The 23875-nt window shown below is 36.1% G+C and overlaps 1 protein-coding gene and 1 long non-coding RNA gene across 2 annotated transcripts in view; one reads left to right on the top strand and one right to left on the bottom strand.

Annotated features, from left to right (window-relative positions):
- Window positions 1-23875, bottom strand: part of LOC125912364 (uncharacterized) — a 37261-nt gene that overhangs the window by 1583 nt on the left and 11803 nt on the right. The window contains exons 3-5 of the long non-coding RNA XR_007454678.1: window positions 20424-20557; window positions 6300-6433; window positions 5796-5903 (exon numbers count right to left, since the gene is read on the bottom strand). This is a non-coding gene — a long non-coding RNA (uncharacterized LOC125912364). The remainder of the gene's footprint in view (window positions 1-5795; window positions 5904-6299; window positions 6434-20423; window positions 20558-23875) is intronic.
- The window catches only part of PLPPR4 (phospholipid phosphatase related 4), a 40127-nt gene that overhangs the window by 5660 nt on the left and 10592 nt on the right, over window positions 1-23875 (top strand). Inside the window, exon 2 of the mRNA XM_049616750.1 lies at window positions 17260-17445. Within this exon, the coding sequence (XP_049472707.1) occupies window positions 17260-17445 (186 nt within the window). The remainder of the gene's footprint in view (window positions 1-17259; window positions 17446-23875) is intronic.

The following is a 23875-nucleotide window of genomic DNA, read 5'->3' as shown; positions in this document are numbered from 1 at the left end:
GGAAATGGAGAACATAATAGATTCCTAAGTTTTAGAGAGATTAAATGAGGACATTCCCACAAATACCAAGTATTTGGAAATAGGCAGAACCTGCTATTAGGAAAATCTGTGCTATTCCTAAGCACCAACGCTATCCTACTGTGTCTCCATGGCCAAGTCACTCATAATGTTCTTTGCCCTACTTTTCTCTAACAAGAAAAAAAATATTTGGCTTCTACAGACCTCAAAGGAAATTGAAAATAATGATAATAATAATAGTAATAAAACAGAATAATCAACTTCAAACCTCCTTTATGTGACAGACCCTGTCCATATGATACCTTTACTACTGACAACTACCCTAGGGGTTCCTGGGTGGCTCAGTCGGTTAAGTGTTCGACTTTGGCTCAGGTCATGATCTCATGGTTCCTGGGTTCAGGCCCTGCGTTGGACTGTGTGCTGACAGCTCAGAGCCTAGAGCCTGTTTCTGATTCTGTGTCTCGCTCTCTCTCTGTCCCTCCCCCACTTGTGCTCTCTCTCTCTCAAAAATAAATAAACATTTAAAAAAATACTGAGAAGTACCCTAGAAGGTAGTATTAATATTGTATTAAGGTAGTACCAAGAAAGTATTATTATCCCTATTTTAAATTTTTTTAAAGTTTATTTATTTGGACAGAGAAAGAAAGCGAGTTGGGGAGGGGCAGAGAGAGAGAGAGAGAGGAAGAGAGACAATCCCAAAAAGGCTGTGTTGTCAGCATAGAGCACAGCACGGGTCTCGAACTCATGAACAGTGAGATCATGACCTGAGCCAAAATCAAGAGTCAGACACCTAACCGACTAAGCCACCCAGGCACCCCTGTTATCCCTATTTTTCAAATCAGCAAACTGTAGCTCAGAGAGCTAAATATTTCTGGAGACACACAGCAGTGAAGTGAAGCAGCCAGGATTTGAGTGCTGGTCCATCTCACTCTCACATTGCCATCACACCGCCCTCTCTCACACCTGCTCTCATGAGAAGGCTAAATGTGAAAATGCAATGGGATGGGGATACTGGGCTCTGTGATGCCTGGGCTAGCTTCATGGTGTCTGAAGGCAGGTACTTGGAAGATGTCTGGTTGGGGTTCCCTTTGAGTTGTAGAATAAAGTTGTTCTCTTTATTCATCTGCTACACTTGGCTCCATTAGTGCTATCTCCTTCTCATAGTAAGTTATTTCATCCAGACATGGAGGTGTAGATGACACAGTATCTGTCCACCTATAAAGGTGCTTCCTTTGGGAAGGCACAGAGGACATCCATGAGTCTCCTGTGGAGACCGTACAAGCAGCTGTGGATGGAGTGACAGGGAGGAGTTGGAACTGAAATAAAGCTTAGAAAAGGAGAGTATGCAGTTCTTTGGAAGAAGGGATCCCCAAAAGAGAACAGAAACAGAGAGAGGCCAGGCCAAGGGGGATTAGAAAATATAGACGGTAGGAGTGAAGTGCATGTGAGGGTAATGGAGATCCAATCTGTGAGCAAATCATGGAGACTCCTTTAGGCATTTGGGTTGTCTAAACTGGCTTGTTAATAAAAAGCATTTAAGGCACAGTTGTTACTATTTATGTTGGGAATGTATTACAAATATTATGCACAGCACAGGCTTTTTTTCAGGCAACCTCTCTTTAAAAAACAAAGTTAAAGCAATGTTGTATTACAGAATTAAGTCTAATAATCATGCACTCCAAGAACATCTGGTTTGATTCCTCTATCACAGAGGAGAAAATTGCAGCTTGAAAAGGTTAACTGAGTTACCTAAAGACACGCTTCGGTTAATGTAAGGTCAGGAATAGAACGTGAGTCTCCTGACTCCTGTTCTAGTGCTCAGTCCTAATTATTACTATTTCTAGAATTCCTCATATTAGAAAATTTCCCCCTGGATTATAACACTTAAAATACAGGTCATTCTAATTCTGCATGTGAGCAAATTGTGCTAGCTGTTTGAAAGTTGTACCTAAATACCTAGGGCACACATTTCATGATACTGCATTGCAATAATCAATATGTTAAAGCCATTATGGATGATGGATCTTCTGCTTTTTCAAATTGTTAGCTTCTTTGAGAAGCACGTTTATAGCTAGAGGCATCTGGGTGGCTCAGTTGGTTAAACATCCAACTCTTGGTTTTAGCTCAGGTGATGATCTCACAGTCCACGGGATCAAGCCCAGAATTGGGTTCAGTGCTGATGGTGTGGAGCCTGCTTGGGAGTCTCTCTCTTCCTCTTTCTCTCTTTCTGTCCCTCCTCCACTTATGCTGTCTGTCTCTCTCAAAACAAATAAATAAAACTTAAAAGAAAAGAATACGGACATTTAAGAAAAATAAAAGCATGGTTACAGCTATAGATCATAAGATTGGAAGTGACATTTTTCCTTCTCATTGCCTAACTCCCCACTGATAATTTCACAATTACTTGCTTTACATGAGGTCTCTGACAGAAAAGGAAAGAGGATGCATTAAAGAGTAAGAATATAATCTATATCATCAATAACAAAGTAACTTTGAATTTTCTATTATAGCGTAGTGTAATTTTTCACATATATTGTCTCATTTGATCCTTTAAATCCAACTGAGGAGTAGATATTAACTCTGTTCTACAAATTAAGTAACTGAGACGCAAGAAGGTCCAAGAATGTGCCTGAAACCCAAGTAGTCCTATTCTCCTACGCTGGCCACAAGAAAAGAAAAGAAAGTTTGTATTTAAAGTGTGAAATGTCTGGGGTGCCTGGGTGGCTCAGTCGGTTACATGTCTGACTTCAGATCAGGTCACAATATCACGGTTCATGAGTTTGAGTCCTGCCTCGGACTGTGTGCTGACAACTCAGAGCCTGGAGCCTGCTTGAGATTCTGTGTCTCCCTCTCTCTGTCCCTTACCTGCTCATGCTGTCTCTCTCTCTCTCTCTCTCTCTCTCTCTCAAAAATAAACAATAAACATTGGAAAAAAATAAAGTGTGAAATGTCTAATTATGAGCATCTTAGCTTTCTATGGTTTCTTCTAGAATTAACTAGCCGAGAAATGTACTTCCAGGTAACTATGCAATGGAATAATCTCCTCATGGTCATGGGTTTTGGAATGTGGAAGCCAAGGATAAAGATGCTAATTCTGACACAGTTAAGATGGAGGTGTTTTTCCTGATCAGTAATTAGATACTGAATCAATTGCCCTATAGGTCCATTACTCTTTCGTTGTTTTTAAATCACAAAGAATTTATGTTAATTAACATAAAGGGGAATAATTGCTTTCTTATTTGCTGTAACAAGATGGCTTCTGTACATTTTTCTAGAACTGACATTAGACCCCTTAGGTATAGAATAAAGCGAAGAAGAAATCTAGGTAATTAAAATCAGTGTATTTTAAGGAAAAGGTAAATGAGGTATCAGTTTATTTAATAGACTATTGTTTGGGAGTGGGAATAACAGAACTATGTGTGAATATGTTGTCTATGATATAATGTCCTCACCAAAAACCTGGGCTGTTCAATTGCCTTAGCAGTAAAACTGCCATTTTATAAAGTCTTAATCATGCTTCAGAAACCAGGTCCACATACACAGAATCCAAAGAGACCGATCTTAGAACAACTACTCTCCAAAAAGGGGAGCTACAATGAAATACCAGGGTGTAATCTGTTTGTACCTTCATGACATTTATTCATTTAATAAATATTTATTGATTGCTTGTTATGTGCCTTTTAGTTAAATTAGGGGAAATAATATGGAACCATTATTGGCATACTTCCTAGGCCATAGTAGAATTTCAATAAATTTTCACTGAATAGATGGAATAAAACAGCATTAATATGAACATAAATTCATCTTTAACTTTCTCTTTCCAGCTAGGGGAGACATTTTTATTTGTAAAGTAAGTGCTGATGAATGTCGCATCAAATATGTTGCCCTGTTTCATGGATTATTGAACAGGGAAGGATTAAATCAGTCTCCAAGGTCTATGAGTCCTCATCTCTTAATTATACTCATTTTGTGATCTAAGGCATACCTATGGATTTTTTAAGATTTGAGACTTCAAGGAGAGGTGATATTTAAACAAAGAATTCATTGTTTTAATTTTCAGAGAAAACACTTTTAGTTACATAAAGTACCCATGCTAGCAAAGATTGGGCCAGTAATTCACTTCCTCCAAGCCTCAGTTTCCACCTTTGTAAAATGGTGAAAATACTGTGGACATGTTAGTTTTTGTGACTGTTTGGTTATGTATAAATTATATAATATGGCTAACAATTTCTAATGGAAATGGAATGCTTAGTAAATGAGCTTTCTCTTTCCCATTTGCCAACACCTATCAACTCATCATCTTATCTAAAGTAAACTTTCTATGTAGCTTCAGACATTACTAGATTCCTTGGAAGGAGTTTATTTTTCTGATTTTTCATACCACATATTTTGGTATATTTTATAATGTGCATACAGTAATAATTTGTTTCAATGCATAAATACATAAAACATGTGCTTATTGGGTTGCACACTCATTTTTATTGATAGAGGCGCACACACACACACACACACACAACACATACACACACAAAATGGAAAGCATTTGCTTTGATTACCCTTACTTAACCTTGTCAGTGGAAGAAAATCCACATTTATTGAACAACTTCTATATACTAGTTTAACACTCTATTGCAAGTCCTTTCTCTAAGGATGTTGGTCAGTCCACACTCTTTGAGACCCTGCCATTCTTGACTTTTCGGAATTCTATGGTACCATATATGAACTCAGCAGCAGCAGCTATCAGGTGCAAATTATACATCTTCCCATGTTTCAATTAGGCCATCTATGAAATTTAAAAAAATCATGTCCTACAAGAAAAGATGAATCAAAGGATAATCCAATCTTTGGAAATAAGTGACCTCATTTAGACTATTAGGGTGAAATTCATTGGAATTTTTATTGAGACAGTTGGGTATGCCTTAAAGTATTAATAAGTGTTTTTGCCTCCTGTACAATGATCTAGAGACACTTGCATTGTAGCAACTGAGATTTGCATGCTTCAAATATAAAAAGCTTCCAACTGTAAAGATTTGGGGTTCTCAGGAAAACATAGAAAGATAAGTAGTTACCTACTGGGTAATGTATACTAGAGAGACAAACATTTGAAGCTTTTCCACCCTAGGTTCTCATTAGGTGTCTAGCCTTCAGTTGAATTTCATACATGTAGGAAAAAAATTTATTCACTGATGCTAGATTCAATGATGTTTAAGTCTCATGGACAATATTGGTTCTAGTGACACTTTAGATAGTTAAACCAGGAGATAATTAAGATAATTTTTTTCATTTTTTTTAATTCCACCATCTAGAGCAATAGAAATAGCAAGGAGCAGATAATAGGCTCTTATTAAATTTGTGCTGTATTAATGTTACATTGGTCAAGAAGTCTGTCAACTTAATTAATGGAGATAGAGAAATAGAGACTTGTACGGAGCCTCAGCTTTGATCTTAGCCTTGGCCTCAGGCTTCTCTGGCTGATTTGGAAGGCTAATGGTCCTTTAGGTCTAGTTTGAAACAGGGAAGAAATTGCTAAGACTTCATTGCTCAAATATGTGTTCCAACATGTCTAAGAAGGATGCAGGGCAGCACCTCCCAGAAGATGCCCGCTCTGTGGGGCTATAAGACTACAGGGTGCTCATTCCAAAACCCCCAGCCCACCTGACTCAACAGGCTGTGTCCCTTCCTCCACCACCACCCTTTCACTTTAAGATTGCAGAGGTCAACACAGCAGAGGAGAGGAAAGATGGGTAATAGGAGATGACCCCAACAAGCACAAATACCTTAGTAAGCTGTGCTGCAGTCTCACATTCTTTTCTGTGTTCTTTCTTCATTTTCCAGGCCACATGAAAAATCATAGTAAGGACAGCAATTTCTAATCTAAGCAGAGGCTGTTAAGCATAACAGAGGGGCAGAGACTGAGTTTGGGCAGTGAGGCAACAGCATGATAGGGCTGCTTAGCTACACATCCCAGATGGCTGGGTTGCCATAATCAGAGGCTGCTCAAATCTTGGCATATGAGTAGGGTTAAACAAATCTCTAATGGATGGCTACTTCTCAAAATGGGTGGGGAGGTTGCTTAAAAATGTCATTAGCCACAACACTGCTTCAAGATCCCTCCAGCTCAGAGACATTTCCATCCTCCTGGGCCACCTTCAAAAGATCTGTGCATGGTTATCAGGTGAAACTCTATAAGTCTGCAAAAGGCCACACAAACCTGTACACACACACACACACACACACAAATGATCTCATTTGCTTTTTGACTTTTGGTGCAAACCACTTACCTTCCTAGGTTTTCGTGTTGGTCAAGCAATCAGCAGTAATTAGATTAATTCATTTCCAAGTTTAGTAATAAAATGTGCCTCTTTGTCAGATGTACTTGTATCCCATGTTACAGTGTATTTGCCTTTCGATGCATCTAAAAAAGAAGCACATGATACAATTACATTTAATTTAATCACAGCCTTAGAATGTTGGGAGATAAAACTTATCAGTGTTCTGTCTCACATTAACAAAACACCTTCAGTATTTCTTTTATATTCATTGGTGTCTTTCACAGGTACATTAAAGTAAATAAAATCTTTAGCAGCTTTGGAAAATCTTTAATCTTGAAGGTTGACTCATAATGTGCAACTAAGTATGCATCTAAGTATGTAAGAGACAAGCTTGAAGGAGAGAGAGTCTCATGAGACATTGTTAAGTTCGAATCTAAAAAAATAGATTGGAAATCCCTTTGCTGGATAATTGATACATCAAATAAAACATATCAAGCACATAGTATACACTCAATAAATGTTTGTTAAATAGATCAAATAATTATTACATAATAGAAAATATAAACTTTTATAGTGCTTAAATAAAATGGTTTAATGATAAATTGATACCTCAATTAGTAAGCAACTAAAATTTTTTTTCAAAATACTGATATCTCTAATTCAATAATGTCTATGTATATAACATAAAATTGTATGTCAGTAAAATTGTATGTCAATTTAGATCTCAAAATCAGAATTTTGGTTTTATTATTCCATATCTCAAATGTGTCATTTTTAGTTACATTTCATTTCCCTGACATTATTGCATGACAATATTTATATATTTTTCTTTTACCCTGTGTTGTTTCATATTAGGAAGTATTTATTGGACCCTAAATGTACTATGTACTTCCTTTGTAAGACTGTTCAGGTGAAAATAGGTATGCTTTTCTATATGAATAAAATAAGTAATAGTGAAAATGTCATTTAATGTAAGTATATTAAGATTTTAATTTTTCAAGGAGACATCAAAAAATACATGCACAATTCCCAGCAGAAATTGTAAGGTGGCATCCATAGTATATAAAGATAAGATGTACTTTATATTAATGTATTTTTTTTAATTTCTAAACATCTTTGTGAAGGCAAAGGTCAGAGGTGGTAGTTTTAGCAAAAGGCAGTGGGTATAATTCGGTTGCAAACATGAACTAAGGTGCTATGTTTCTTGAGTTTATAATCTAGCTAAACAGCTGTATAATCTTGCACAAGTCTTGTAATCTGTGCCTCAGTTCTCTCATCTGTATGGTGGGGTCAGTAATAGTGCCTAACAGGTTTTGTGAAGATTGCATGAGTTCAGAAATTTAAACTACTTTAAATGGTACCTGGAAAATATTAGTAGCATTAAATTGCTACTTGTTTCCATATTTCTGAAAGTCAGGTATATGTTCTAAGGGAAAAGAAATTACAACTGTAGAAAGATTTAAAAGCAATTACTTTTAACAATTGAAATACAGGTCTCCAGCCTCAGGTCTTAGTCTAATTTGGTTTGAAAGACAAAATGCTTTCCAAGACAATGCACATACTTCACTGTCTAATTATGTAAGGGGAACAAATCTTCCAAACCTAAGGTTAAAATCGGTGATTACAAAGCTTACTGCCCCAAGCCTAATGCTGAATCAATATTCAGGTAATGAAACAGACATGTATTATTATTTTAAACTTTACTAATTGATCACTGAATGATTGTAATTAGTGCTTTTAGAGCTATAAAGATGTAATTTATATTTGGATATAAAGACATAAGACAGAGTTTTCCCATTAAACCTAACATATATATTGGGTCTGGTTGCTCTTCCCTATTAACTGCGGTTGCTAGTTGAAGGACTTAGTTTAATTTTCTTGTGCTCTTTAATGTTTAAAAAAATCATTAGAATGCTAGAAATTTGCAGTAGGAGCATGTTCTGTGGTAGAAGTAGGCAAGGATCTTTTAACATGGGGATTTTTCTTTTATTGTATTAGCCACATGACAAGATCTATGTAAACACTAACATCTCTTTCAAACCACCCATACATGTATGTATTTATTCTACATTGAGGCTACTGAATATGTCCTTTGCTATGCTAGGCCCTGGGGATAAAGAAGTGAATAAGAACATTTCTCTGTTCTCAAGGGTCTTATCATTGAATAAAAGAGAAAAGTGAAGGAACAACTGCTATCCCATAAGATAATCACTGTGAAAGAAGCAGTTAGCAAAAGAGATCCAAAGGAAACATTAAAGACAGGAAAGCATCTGGAGCTTTAAAGGTGCCCAATTCCTGGAATTTTATACTAGAAGTTACTTACAAGGGAAAACAAAAGTGAAGATAAAAGCAGGCAACATCCAAGATACAATTAAAGGTTCTTAAGATACTGCCAAAAAAAAAATTAAAATTATATCAGAGAAACTGCACAGGGAAGAACATTTAAGACCCTGGAATATCATATGATTAAGAGCGTGATTTGAAAAGTGCCTCCCACCTTTCACTCTTGATGCCATTTAAACCCCTTGTACACATGGCCATCTCTGGCCTCTGTCCTTAAGTGGCATTTCCACTGAAGCCTGGGGCTATTCTTTCCTGAAAAGCACTAGACTAATGCCAGATGGTGACATGTGCCAGGATGGCAGCAGGGTGTAGTGGGGCGTGTGCATCTAGGAATTTAACAGATTAGGTTCCCCACTCTGGCTTTGTACTTAGAAGCCAGGCATGCTGTTTAGCTTATCTAGGGTGGGGTCTTTTCTTAAAACTTATCTTAAAATTCTCAAAGAGGTTATGAGTATTAAATTAGATAATTTATGGGGAATTGCCTAAATAAAAACCCAAGAAATGTTCTTGTCTTCTTAGATATGTGTTGCCACTCCATAAATTCTATTTTTAGTAACTGAAAGCGAACTGAGTTCTAGAAAGGATGAGTAGTAGATTTGAGCATAAGAGGCAATTTTCGTGTTTGAGTGGTAAAGAAACTGGTAGAGAAACTGTTTAAGAGGTAAGGGTGAAGAACTGGGTGACTTTTTTTTCAAAAGGCACCTATTTCCTGCAACACCCTCCTCCCGTTTGCCAATTGCAGCCATTGTACCAATGTTGAGCGGGAAAGCAATTTGTGACGCATTAGCAAAGAAGTTGTATATATAGCATGTTTCCTGGACTTAGGCACCTGGGAAGGAATGTGGGTACTCCCATTACCAGCTTTGTGACCCCTGGACAGTTTATGTAACCTACTCTGTCTCAGTTTTCTCATCTGTAAATTAGGAATACCAATAGATACTTTACAAGGTGTGGACTGAATGGAGCAATCTATAAAAGAACTTAGCACAATATCTGGCACCTACATCCTCAACATATATGCTATGTGATTGTTAATAAATTGGCCATGCTTTGTGTTTATTTAATACTAATGTCCTGATTTCTTTTGATTAAATTCAGCGAACATTTACTGGACACCTAAAACACTGAAAGCACTGTGTGAATACAGAGATCTCACTTTTAAGTACCTAATCTTAAAATTAGGGCTGGTAATATACAAGCATTGTAATTCAAGGCAGACACACAGGTCCTAAAATGAACTAGATATGGAGTACATAAGTAGAGTCTTCAGTTCTGAATGAAGAGCATGGAGACGTTTATGAAGAAGGTCATCTCGACCTTTATGAGGAAAATTTTTATGGGACACAAACGTGAAATGTAAGATAAAGCAGAGACCGGAACATGTCCTTTGAGATAAAAGTGCAATAGAAACAAAGGTTTTTCCTGGGTTGGGAGAGTGAAGAGTAGGTATGGAGCAAAATTAAACAAGAAAGCAGATTAGGCTATAAGATAAAAGGTCGTAAGTGCCATTCTAAAAAAAATTTTGCACTTTATTCTATTATTAGTGGGACACTCTTAAACGCATGATCAGACATGAACTCTAGAAAATCAGCCTAGAAGCATTGTGCAGGATGAAATGAATCGTGCAGGATGAAGTGAATCGTGCAGAGACCAGAGGCAGAAGACATAATACTTTATAGAGGGTAGTGACCATGTAAAAGAAATGGTTGGAATGTTTCTGAAATCATGCCAGGATGTAGAGAATTCTAGAACTAGATGGCAGTGTAAACAGACCCTCACTTCACTGAGAACAGAAGAGATCCAGAGAGGTTAAGTGACTTGCCCCAAATCCCAGAAGCTAGTAGAATAAATGAGGAGAGGTTGGCTTCTCCTGGTGGTGAGACTGGCCTTGGTTTCCCTCTGTCACGCTGCCCTGTTTGAATTTGTACCTATGCATGCCATTTAAGCCACAGCCATTCTATCTGTGAAAAGTAGCTTAGATACCTAGACCTTGAATGACACTGTAGACTCATTCTTGACCTATTCCTTCCTTTAACAACACTATGTGTTAGTGTGTTTTCTCATAATTCATGTTTTGGAGATTCATTGTAGTTCATCTGAATATGCTACAATTAAGATAGTTTTATAAACTATGAAGTCCTATACTATATTATAGTATATATTATTAGTTATTATTATTCAGTATTTGAAGGAGACATTTATCTGTATTACCTACAAGGCAAAAATTACTAAGGAATATCATTATACATATATATATACATATACATTTGTATACATATACTGTAGGAAGTGAAAAATTCTACTATCACCATGTTGACCTATGACAACCTCCTTTGTGGCACAAGCTTTAGTAAACTTCCTTTGATCTGCTAGTATTTCTTCAGTTTTAACTTGATTTCAATATATTTATAAATGTTTTAATTTTCACATTTTATATGATTTTGAGATACTTTACCAGAATTGGTTCCCAGCCTCCCACTTAAAATTTGTTATTCACACAAGAAAATGTTTCTTTTCTTGTGGATTATGTCCTGCATATGAGTGGTAGGAATATACACAATACATTCTTTGACTTCTTGTGCCATCGTTCATATTAAAACCAAAGTAATTTAGCGCTGAAATTTCTTGTGCAAGTGTTCAAAAGTGAGTGTGATGTTTAAAGCATCCTGTATCAATGACATGCACCTTTCTACCTGCAGCCTTGGTCTAGATTGGCATCTTATTCTTTTCTGACAGCTACATTTTGATAACTAAGAGGGATCTCAACTCTCATATTCCCCAAACAGAACTTTATCTTTCTCCTACTTAAGCTTCTTCCACCTTTCCCTCTTCTAGTAAATGATGCTACTGACCCAATTGCTCAAGCCTTGAATCCTTGAAATCAGCCTTTATTGTTTTTTCTTCAGTGACCAGACCATCAACAAGTCTTGTGTGTCTCCAGAATCATATCCAGATCTGGCAACTTCTGAGTATCTCCACCACTACACCTGAGTAAATGTGCCATCGTTTCTTGCCTGGGTTACTGCAAGTGCCACGCATCCACTAGCATATGGAAGCTTCATGAGTGCAGGGAGTTTTCTGTTTTGTTGACTGCTATTTTCCTTACATTCAGAGCAGTGTCTAGCATGTACTAGGTATTCAATAAGTATTTGCTGAGTTTTGGTGAGCCTTCTAAATTTTCACCCTGCTTCTACTTTTGACCCACCTCAATCCATCCTCAACCCAATAGCCAGAGTGATGTTCGTAAAATAATATTTTAAGTCATATTACACCTTTGCTTAAATTCTCTAAAGCATTTCCAAATGTACTTTGGATAAAGTAAGTATTAACTCTACCCACAGCCTTCAATTCTCTGCAAAGTGTGGCCCCAAATGCACCTCTCTGACTTCTTATATCACTTTTCCCTGTTGACTCTGCTTTTACCTGGTTTTTATACGATTATTTCTTTCTTGCCCCGTCAAGCCTTTGCTTAAATGGCACCTACGTAGGCAGATCTTCTCTGATCTAAAATAGCAATCCAGGCACTGAGTTACCACAGCCTTCTCTTTTATCTTCTTTATAGTATATGTTTTTTCTCATATTGTAATTTTTAAATTCTTACCTGCCTTCCTCAGCTACAATGAAATCTCCATCAGAACAAGGACTTTGGGGATGCCTGGGTGGCTCTGTCGTTAAGTGTCAGATTTTGGCTCAGGTCATGATCTCGCAATTCGTGAGTTCAAGCCCTGCGTCCAGCTCTGTGCTGACAGCTCAGAGCCTGGAGCCTGCTACAGATTCTGTGTCTCCCTCTCTCTCTGCCCCTCCCTCACTCGCACTCTGTCTCTCTCTCTCTCTCAAAAATAAATAAACATTAAAAAAAAAAAAGAAAAAAAAAACCCAAGGACTTTGTTTCATTCCATCCATATTCCAGAACACAGGACAAGGCCTAAGCGCTAGGAGGCTCTCAGTAGCTATTTGTTGAATAAATAAATAAATAAATAAACATATTTAAAATATAAATAAAATAAATAAACATACAATAACATATTGTATGTTAATTATCCCTTTGTGACTATAATTCCACTAGTTTAAGAGGATCTCTTGAGACTCTGCACTCACAATGGCCATGAAAAAAGGAAAAGAATGGAACTGACCTGTATTACTCTAGGCCAAGAGCAAAGTAAATTTTCCCAAATAAGAAGGAAAGTTGTTGGTTCTTATGATTAACACGCTAAAAGCAAGTAAGTTATCTGACCTAGATAAAATGTATTGATAGATTCCATAAAGTGTTTTGCTAAAATTGATAGACTGTCAATTTGTATTTTTTAAATTGACCTGAAAAAATCAATATTATCTAGCAACTGTAATCTTTTGAAACACAGTTCTTTTGTTTGTCTTGTCTTCTAAAACTGTTATAATTTACTCTTAAAAATTGCTTCTATTATTTTTACCAAAAGTTCCTTAGCAGATGGCAATTATAAGAATGAATCTCTTATTTTTTAAAAACCATTTTGCTAATCGTCAGGTAATTTCCCTTCTCTGTATTGCTGCATAAAAATAGCAAGTTCATGCTTTTTTTTTTCTTTGCTACAAAATAACTAGTGAATAAAATTCCTAATGCCTGCTTATACAGATCTTTTAAAATATCTTTTTAAATCTCATTTTAAATGCAATCGAAGATGCCTATGCTTTTATATATCAACTCTGCATCTATGCCCAAATTAGTACATACCATCTGCTAAAGTTCTTCCATTCAAAAAGAAGTTTTGTTGATGAGTATTTCAAGAAATGAAGGATACCTCTGAAGACAAGTATTTAAAAGTGAGCATTATAAAAAAAGAAGTAATGATTTTAATTTAATTCATTACATTGTCTGGCAGTAAAATACCATATGGGACAACAATGCATAAAATTACTATTTCCTCAAATACAAATATTTTGTTCAAATCACTCTTTCTTAAAAACAAATTTGAAGTAGAATACAAAGAATAAATAAAATACAAAGAATACAAAATTGAAGTAGAATACAAAGAGAAAGAAACACCAAAAAGAAGAAAAATATGACTATCAATATTTTGAAAACAGATGAGGGTCTTGAAACATGTTTCTATAGAACTGTAAACAATATTAATACATGGGGAGAAAAATGGTGTCACTGGAAAAATTGGTAGTTTCAAGAAGGCTAATGTCTGAAATGACTAAGGTACATAACATTACTGAAGGAAATTATTTTCATTCAAAAAATGAATTTATTATATTCATATATATACATATATATTTGGAACTCACTCTGATATATATTATTAGTGGAAATACAGAGGTGAGTAAGATTAGACCCCCACTTTAAGATTTTCATTTGGGGGGCACCTGGGTGGCTTGGTCAGTTAAGCGTCTGACTTCAGCTCAGGTCATGATCTTACAGTTCGTGGGCCCCACGTCAGGCTCTGTGCTGACAGCTCAGAGCCCCTCCCCCACGCATGCTCTGTCTCTGTCTCTCAAAAATAAATAAATGTTAAAAAAATTTAAAAACAAAAAGCTTTTCATTGGGGAAGCAGAGCAAAGTCTCCAATTAACCTATAGCAGATAACTGTAATAAAGAAGAACACATACAAATTTCCTAAAAAGAAGTACTAGGGAATTAAGAATGAGGAAATTACTCTCAAAAATATTACCATGTAAGGCATTATGGAAAAGGTGACATTTGATAAGTATAACAACAACAACAACAACAATAATAATACTAACATTTATAAAATATTCTTCATTCCATATATTATTGAAAATTACTTTCAATACTTCATTTAATTGTTACAACTTCCTGTGATGATGGCTACTATCAGTGTACCTATTTCATAGAAAAAAATACTGAGATTTAAGAAAAACATTTCCAAGGTCCTATTGGTAGTAATGAGTGGAAGAATGGATATTAGAACCTCCTAGGTGCCTTGAAAACCATATGACGCCATTGGGTTTGACCACAGTATGTTGAATTCAGAGTGTCCACACTATTTACACACACACGGGTACACACACAAACACACACACTATAGGAACAGTACTTTCATTTCATGGTTATGTCTTCACTGGTACAGTTAAACAGACTCTAAAGTAATCATCCAAAAAATTCAATGGCAAATAATATCTGTAGTAGAGAAGATTTACTTAATTTTCAGATTGGACATGTTAAGTTTTGTTCACCTTTCTGCAGAAGACATCAAACTCACTTTACTGGGGCATTAGTATATTAAACTGAGAAGATCAAATGTTATTTAGGTAAGTGTCAAAGGTTTCAGACCTGATTCCCATTTACAAAATATCTGTATGAGACCTAAAATTTCATTATCCTAAAACTTTATTACCATTTTTGGGAAAAAAAGCATAGAATACTGGTTAAGAAATAAGACCGGATCTATGATTCCTGGGCTCAGAATCAACCTTTGCCACTTACCAAAGGAGACTGGACTTCTTCACCTGAAAAACAAAGATAATAATAGCACCCATGTTATATCATAATAAAAAGTCTTAAGTTAAATGAGTTAAAATTAATTAATAAAATTACTTAAGATTTCTAAAACAAAAAAGTGACTGGCACATAGTAAGCACTATATGAAATATTGTTGTTAAAACTAAAATATATTTAAGTGGATTTAAGTGGAAAATCTCAATCACACATATGCACATGAAGCACTGCTTTATTGGTCAAGACTGAAGCTACCATTCATGCATTATGGGAGAGGGGAGTGGTGAGGAGAAATGATCACATATTTGGAGTGATCAAATGATCATGTGTTCTAATGCAAGAAATAGAAGTGATTTGATGTACTTTTTGTTCTCTCTACTGAAAAGCATCAATCTGAAAAACAGGAGGACAATGCCAGATAAATCTCTATACATAATTAGTTGTTCCAATAAACCTAATTCTCACCTCATTACAAAAAGACCCTTGGGAAAAGAAGGCATAATGCTGTTTTCTACACTTATATTTTTAACTGGACAACCAGAAATAATGGATGATCAATAATGTCTTCATAAAAAATCTGCCCTGTTTAGTCAAATAAATATTGTGTCTTCTACAAGTAACAAAGCCTTAAGCTAAACAGTTCTTTTTCAAAAATGTTTATTTATTTTTGAGAGAGAGAGAGAGGCGGGGTGGGGGGCGGTGTGGGAGACAAAGGATCCAAAGCAGGGCTCAAATTCACGAACTGGGAGATGATGACCTGAGCTGAAGTGGATGCTTACCCGACTGAGCCACCCGTGTGCTCTAAACAGTTCTTAATAATAATGTGACATAAACTGAATTTTCAGATTCTGAAAGGCCTAGCATCAATATACATGCAGTATTTTCTCTTAATCTTTGATCCTTGCTGGCCAAGCCCATGTCCTGTTCACCATATTGTAGTTAGCATCGACATAGTACTTGGCATATTGTAGGTTGAGTGAATTAATAGTTTAATCCCTAACACAAAGTCTAGAAGGTAAATTGTGTGTAATTTAGGTTTACCAGACAAACTAAAGGGTATCCAGTGAAATTAGAATTTCAGGTAAACAACAATTTTTAGTATAAGTATCTTCCAAATATTGCATGGGACATACTTATACTAAAAATCGCTCAATGATTATCTGAAATTATAATCTCACTGGGTGACCTGTAATTTCATTTGCTAAATCTGGTAACTCTAGTCTAGTTATTATAATAAATTAAGATTTATTAATTTATTCAATTAGTCATTCATCAACAAGTATTTATTGCTATATTAAATTATTAAATGATGTACTACAGGCCCACCCCATGCTAGGAACAATTCTGTGCCCTGACTCAGCAATAAATAAATAATACTGGCAGACTCTCACTTCATGGAGCGTGTATTTCAGCACAAATGGAGGGAGGGATGATGAAAAATACATAAGTGAAGTATTAAATTGACAAGGTAATTTCAGTTAATGATTGGTGCCATGAAGAAAATCAAGCAAGATGATAAGGGTCAAGAGAGAAGGATGGATCAAGGGCTACCTTAGTAAGAAAGTACAGGAAGTCATCATTAAATGATGAGAAGAGGCCAGTTGTACAAAGAGCCAGAGGAAGAGCAAATGTAAAGGACCCTAAGTAGAAATGAATTGGACTGTTTCAGGAAAAGTGTGAAAACCAATTAGACTGTGGTGGGCAGGGGCTTGGGGAGTTGTATAAACATTGTACAAGAGGATGTAAGAAACTGAAGCAAGAGCCAGTTCATGCAGAAACTTATATTCCATGATGTGACATTCAGATGGTATTTGAGTAGAATGGAAAGCACCAGAGTGGTTGAAATAGGGAGTGATATGATCAAAAGTATTTTCAAAAGACCTGTTGGTTTGCTGGGTGGAAAATGGATAGATAGGGTGTGGAGGGGAAGAGTGAGAGTACAAGACCAGAAGGCAGTCCAAGAGCAAAAGTGAGGGACAACACAGGCTCATAGGCTGGTGACAGAGGTAGGTGAATTGGAGATATGTTTTGAAGGAGGAAGCAAGAACACTCATGAAGGGCTTTGACTCTGAGACCGGAAAAGAGTGGTGAGAGAAGACAGCCATTTGTTTCCACTTAAAGATGCACTGATCCTATGTATGACCCATACACAATAATAAACTACTCTTCTATATCCTTCTTTCTCAGTTGCCTATATTGGCATCATCGGTGGTTAGCCTGTATTTCCTTGAACTCACAGATGTCTTCAAACCTGTGCACTCTGGATTTAGCTGCTATGATCGGAGTCTTAGCATGCCATATATTGAACCAACCCAAGAGGCAATTCCATTCCTCATGTTGCTTAGCTTGGCTTTCGCCGGACCTGCAATTACGGTAAGAATTGCCCCCAAATTATGTTTGTCAGTCCCCAAAACTAAGAATGGCCACATTTGTGGAATAAATGTGTTAAAAATAAACAAAAGGTGAACTCTAAATCTTGGAACAGAGAGATCATGTCTTTGAGATATTTTGAAAATATCATGGGACTTTATAGTTGAAAATTACTGGCATTCAAAGTTATAGAAGATTATATGATTGCAAAATTGATGGGTCTCTAATGTTTAATTTTATAAATGATTCTAAAAATGTTAATAACTGTATAATTCCTCTTGAATGGCTAATATGATGTTTCTGATATACTTCCTAATTAATGTGTTCTTTTGGTATCTGAAGTCTGGAAAACTGGAGGGGAAAACCAAATAATTATACAGCCAAGAGACTTTCTTCTCAAAATGCATGTAGATATTGCTTACAGTTCCATGTTTACTGGGTTAGCACTTTCTATTGATTAGGAGCATTGAGCACTAGCAATTGTAAAGTAAAAAGGTCACAACTCACACTTCTGGCATACTGGCTCATGCACACATGCACACACACACATGCATACACAGAGACAAATAAAATACTTTAGATTCAAAACAGGCATTTGCATTTTTAAACATGTAATATAAAATAATGCCCTAACCTACTGGAATTGAATTAAAAACATAGTTATTTTTAGTTTGCTAACTTACACATTATGAATAAATGCACTTTTTCTTTTTTAAAAAACCTTTTTTTTAAAGCTTATTCATTTTTGAGAGAGAGAAAGACAGAGCGTGAGCAGGAGAGGGCAGAGAGAGAGGGAGACACAGAATCCAAAGCAGGATCCAGGCTCTGAGCTATCAACACAGAGTCCGACACAGGGCCCGAACCCATGAGCTGTGAGATCATGACCTGAGCTGAAGTCGGAGGCTTAACTGACTGAGCCACCCAGGTGCCCCAATACACTTTTTCTTAATTCATTAATACATAAGACTAGACAGAGAAAGACAAATATATGATTTCACCCACATGAGGAATGTAAGGTACAAAACAAATGAACATAAGGGAAGGGAAGCAAAATAACATAAAAACAGGGAGGGAGACAAAACAGAAGAGACTCTTAAATATAGAGAACAGAGGGTTGCTGGAAGGGTTTTGGGAGAGAGGGATAGGTTAAATGGGTAAGGAGCATTAAGGAGGACACTTGTTGGGGTGAGCACTGGGTATTATACATAGGGGATGAATCGCTAGAATCTATTCCTGAAATTATTGTTGCACTGTATGCTAACTAACTTGGATGCAAATTTAAAAATTAATTAATTTATAAATAAATAAATAAATAAATAAATAAATAAGACTAGGCAAGCTTTTCCAGAAGGCTTCTTCTGGAAGAAGATTCTGCCCCTAGAATCCTACATAAAGAACAAAAAACAGGTTTCAAGGTTAATAATATTTATTTCTACCAGTAGGAACTTTTAATTTGCCTTTATCATGCCCATGAATATCAGAGGAAGTGGTTTTTGAATGACAAGCTGTATTTGAATGGAGTTTTTATAGGATTCCCTAATGAACTGACCTATTCTGGTTCAGCACATCAGCAATTTTAGAAAAAGAATCTATGCATAAACCTTCCAAAGTCTATACTTTTATGTAGCCATGAATTTGCTTTAAAAATTTTCCCCTATATTAAAAATCATAGCATATGTTTACACTCTAAATAAATTATACAAAATATTCTCAGAAGGTAAGGTAGAATCCAAAATTAATACTCCATAGAACTTTTTCATACTCAAAATACTTTGTAAGTTAATGAATTATTTGAACTCTAGTAACGCCAGGGTAATTGGAACTATTCATGATGTGCTTAGAAATAGCTGAGACTCAAACTAATAAAACATATTTAAAGTGCAGTATTACTCAGAATAATAGCATTTTCCTGTCATTTTTCTAATGACTTATTAAAAAATTCATATCATCAGTCATTTGATAAGAGCAAAATGGATATATGCTTTACACTATTACACCAGGAAGCATTTCTCCTAGTTAGGGTATAATCCCCAAGTTTATTATAATAGAATATTTGAAATTAAATTCTGTACAAATGTTCAGGACTCTGCTGAAAAGATTGTGTTGATATTCAGTCATTGAAATGATTTGTTTTTTATATATCCAGAAGCCTTCCTTCCCCAGGGTATTTTATTAAGTTGCTAAGAGAGCAAGTCTAACTGTGGCACTTGCTGCTGGCACCGTTTAGCCCATATTGATCCCTTTGTTGACACTGTTACATGTCCTAAGGACAATGACCTTGGCCTCATCACGGTGTCCCTGCATCTGTGACTCCTTCATTTCCTATAATAAATTCTCTATATGCAATTTAGAGATGCTTTCTGGGGATTCTAAGCCAAAGCTTGCTTTCTTGAGCCCTGAGAAATGACAGGGGAAATCTGTCATGGCTGCCTCCCACCAAAGTTGACCTGGGGAACCCAGTGCCAGTTCCTCCCACAAAGAACCCACTGGATCTGGGGGTCTTCACAGGGCCTCTCTAGTGGCTGCATGCCTCTTAATGGAACAAGAGGCAAACTAGGGCAATATTTATACCCTGGGGTCCCTAAATACCCCCATATCACTTGGAGTTCCATGATATTCCAGGGTGTCAGTGATTCTTACACATGGTTTCATAGCTTTGTGTAAACACTCAAAGGTAAAACAAATCTTGACTTTGCTGCCATCAAATATTGTTTTCACATCTTTCTTTTCAAATATCATGCTTCTTCTAGATTTCTTTCCAATTTCATTTTCCCTTCTCTATTTTTAGGGCCTTCTCCCAAAACATTCATTTTCTCAACATTGGTCTTATGTCTATAGTCATCTTGTTCTAGACGCATAATTCTACCTCTAATCTTCCTACATAGTTAACAATTGTAACCACCTTCCCCTCTTTTCCTGAAGGTGAAAAATAACAAGTAGACTCTAACCGCCAACTCTCAAGGATGCTGTTCTCCTTTTACCTCTATGGTAGCATAAACCTGTTGCAAATGCGGTGGTGAGCACAGGAGGGGAGGCAAGAGCAATCTTTCATTTGAAAATGGCTTTTGAAGCCCACTTCTGTGAAGAGAAGCACTTCTTGTTTTCACCCATTCACCTGGAGAGAAGATCAAGAAAAACAAAGACCTCATGTCCTTGGTATTCTTCAAAAGAATCTTTATATGAACAAAAGAAGATCGACTGATTTTTTTATACAGGGGCGCCTTGGGTGGCTCAGTCAGTTAAGCGTCTAACTTTTGATTTCAGCTCAGGTCATGATCTCGGGGGTCGTGGGATCAAGACACAAGTCGGGCTGCCCTGATAGCACAGATCCTGCTTGGGATTCTCTTTCTCCCTCTCTCTCTGCCCTCTCCTGCTCTTGCGCACGTACATTCTCTCTCTTTAAAAAAACAAAAAACAAACAAAAACAAAAAAAAAAACAAAAACAAAAAACAAAAAACAAACCCAAAACTCATGTCCACAATATTCTTTTTTTTTAATTTTTTAATCTTTATTTATTTTTGACAGAGAGAGAGAGAGAGAGAGTGCAAGTGGGGGAGTAACAGAAAGAGAGGGAGACACAGAATCCAAAGCAATCTCCAGGCTCTGAGCTGTCAGCACAGAGCACGACGCAGGGCTCAAACTCACCAATTGCAAGTTCATGACCTGAGCTGAAGTCGGACCTTCAACCGACTGAGCCACTCCAGGCACCCCCACAATATTCTTTAAAAGAATCTTTATATAAACAAAAGAAGATCGACAGATGTTCTTATATAGGCATTCAACTATAAATCTTTTAGTGTTTGCTTTTCAGATTTTTTAAAATGCTTTGAGAGGTTTTAAAAATAACTTGGCTTTGTGATGTTGAATGAGAAACTGTAAAAGTTCCTTTCATGTCTGTGAAATACATTTTATGTCTCTGAAATTGCCCCTAAATTGGAAAATTTCATCCTTAATATTCACTTTTCGTTTACTTTAAAGTGATAATGAAACCAGCATTTTGTTCAGTCCTTTGGAGACTGTGTCCCAGGGAAAACAACAGAGAGTACCATAAATCTTCATGAAATCTATATGAAAAGAAAAGGATGTATATTTTCACTTCCCTGGAAGTAAAATTTTATTACATATTCTTAAAGGATAAGTATATCTAACTTTATAGAAGAATTCTATTGGAATTGGATTATGTTCCTAGAGGGTAACCTTAGCTTTGGGAGACTATACAATCAAAAGGTAGAATATTAAATGTATTAGGGTTTCCAAAAGACATTCACTGCAAATTTAAACACTGAAGATACTATGATAAATATTATATTTTTGTCATTGTGCTTTGTTTTTTTCACAAGGAAGACTTCTTTGATTGGAGTGCTTCCTCTGGTGGCTATTCTTAGGGCACTGCCCATATGATTAATAAAAAGCAATATATTTCTCACTATGCCTTTTCTGAAGTAGAGTCACTTCAGAATCTTTTCCAAAAACCTGCCCTTGATATTGGACAAGCCAAAAAAATTATCATTTCTTTTTTGGCTTGTGTACAGGCTAAACAGAATATTGTGAAAAGACGCTTGTCACAAATTGTTTTCTATTTACAAATGACAAAAGCAACAAATAATTTTACTGTCAAAGGCTAAACTCTGAAACCATATTTTAGCACAACAGCATGCCATTCAGAAAGAGGAAACAAGCAGGTGCATTTAGAAATAAATCAAGAAGCATCTCCCCTCCCCCTGAGGAGAATTCCATCTTTAAACAGAATTGAGCCACTTTGAAAATTCATGCAATGACATATAGCTCAAGGTTAAATGAATAGAAGTATGAGAAGAAAATTGATGTGTTTCTTAGAGAGGACCAGTGGGTGATGTCAAAATAATGACAAGAAACCTCTATCCATAATCAAGCCAAAGAGTATTAAAGTACTTTCTTGACATACGAGTTTTGAGCATATTACACAACTAAAATAAAACCCCTGAAATCTCAAGGTCATTTGAGATAATGACTATTGTGTTGTGTGATAAGATACATTTCCCTAATAGCACTATACAAATAAATGTGTATATAATTTAGCTTTCATGGGCAAAATGTGAATCATTACATATAATTGAAAATAGGGGAAAATTATTCACAGAATTATTGTTGAGAAAGTGAAGATGAAATCAGTATTTTTTAACCATACAACAATGCACTTCAGGAATGAGTGGTTAATGTTCTTGAAATGATGAATTTGAGATACCCATTATCTTATGCTTTGTGTGTGGAATATCATGTCACATCTATCTGTGCAGAATATAGAACTTATTGTGTTTCTTGTGTCTAACTTACAGTGATAATGTAGGATGACATTTTTCAAGAAGTATAATTAACTCACTGTTCAATTATTTGAGAAAAAAAACCCTCCTTTTGATGATTTCTGTAAGATTGATTTTAAAGATGTTTATCATGTATGCCACATGATCTTCACACACGTGTGATTATTGGTAGAGTTCCATTAAGAAAATTATTTTTTATACAAATTAAGATTCTTTGTAATTGTACACATACCATAATACCTAAAGAATTAAATATAGCAGATTGAACATTCAAAGCAGAAGGTCGTAGGCTTACTGTCATTAGTTTTAAAAAAAACTATAGTTTTAAAAACTTCATAAAATAAATGTTACACTAGTAATGAAAACTGAGAAGTTTCCCTTGGGAAATCTGTTTGAGCCCCTTATCATGACCATGACTTTTAAAGTGACACCATCACTTGTATCTAAGAGACTTCTGGTGTCTCATGTAACTCAACTTTCCTCAGCTCCACACATATCTACAAATCAATGTCGCATTTCATAATAATCTCTTAGGCACAATAATCTTAAATATTTGAAAATTTTCTTCATAAATAAAACTCATAATTTCAAGTCTTACTTCTCTCTCTTTTTTAAAAATTTATTTAATGCTTTTATTTATTTTTGAGAGAGACAGAGACAGAATGCAAGTGGGTTAGGGGCAGAGAGAGAGACACACACAGAATCCAAAGCAGGCTCCAGGCTCCGAGCTGTCAGCACAGGGCCCGATGCGGGGCTTGAACTCACGAGCTGTGAGATCATGACCTGAGCTGAAGTCGGATGCTCAACCGACTGAGCCACCCAGGCTCCTCTCAAATCTTACTTCTCTTGTATAGAATAACCAATGACCTGAATGCCCAGGGTAATTAGCCAACAAGAATCCCACAATGAGGGTAACAAATGCAAATCCCACAATGCCAGGCATTGTGCTAGACAGTGAGAATTAAAGGTAAATAAGAAATGTCTCATCCCTCAGAGACTTGTAGTCAGGTAAAAGACAAAAAAATAAACTGTTCAAGTGCATTTTAACCAAGCTTTGCTAAGAGGGAAGGATGAGGTGCTGAGGAAGCCACAAAGAAGGGGACCTAATTCAGTTTAGGATGCTGTGGGGTATT

This window comes from Panthera uncia (assembly GCF_023721935.1).
Source record: "Panthera uncia isolate 11264 chromosome C1 unlocalized genomic scaffold, Puncia_PCG_1.0 HiC_scaffold_4, whole genome shotgun sequence".
In the NCBI taxonomy this organism is placed as follows: Eukaryota; Metazoa; Chordata; class Mammalia; order Carnivora; family Felidae; genus Panthera; species Panthera uncia.
This window is presented reverse-complemented; position numbering and strand designations above follow the sequence as displayed.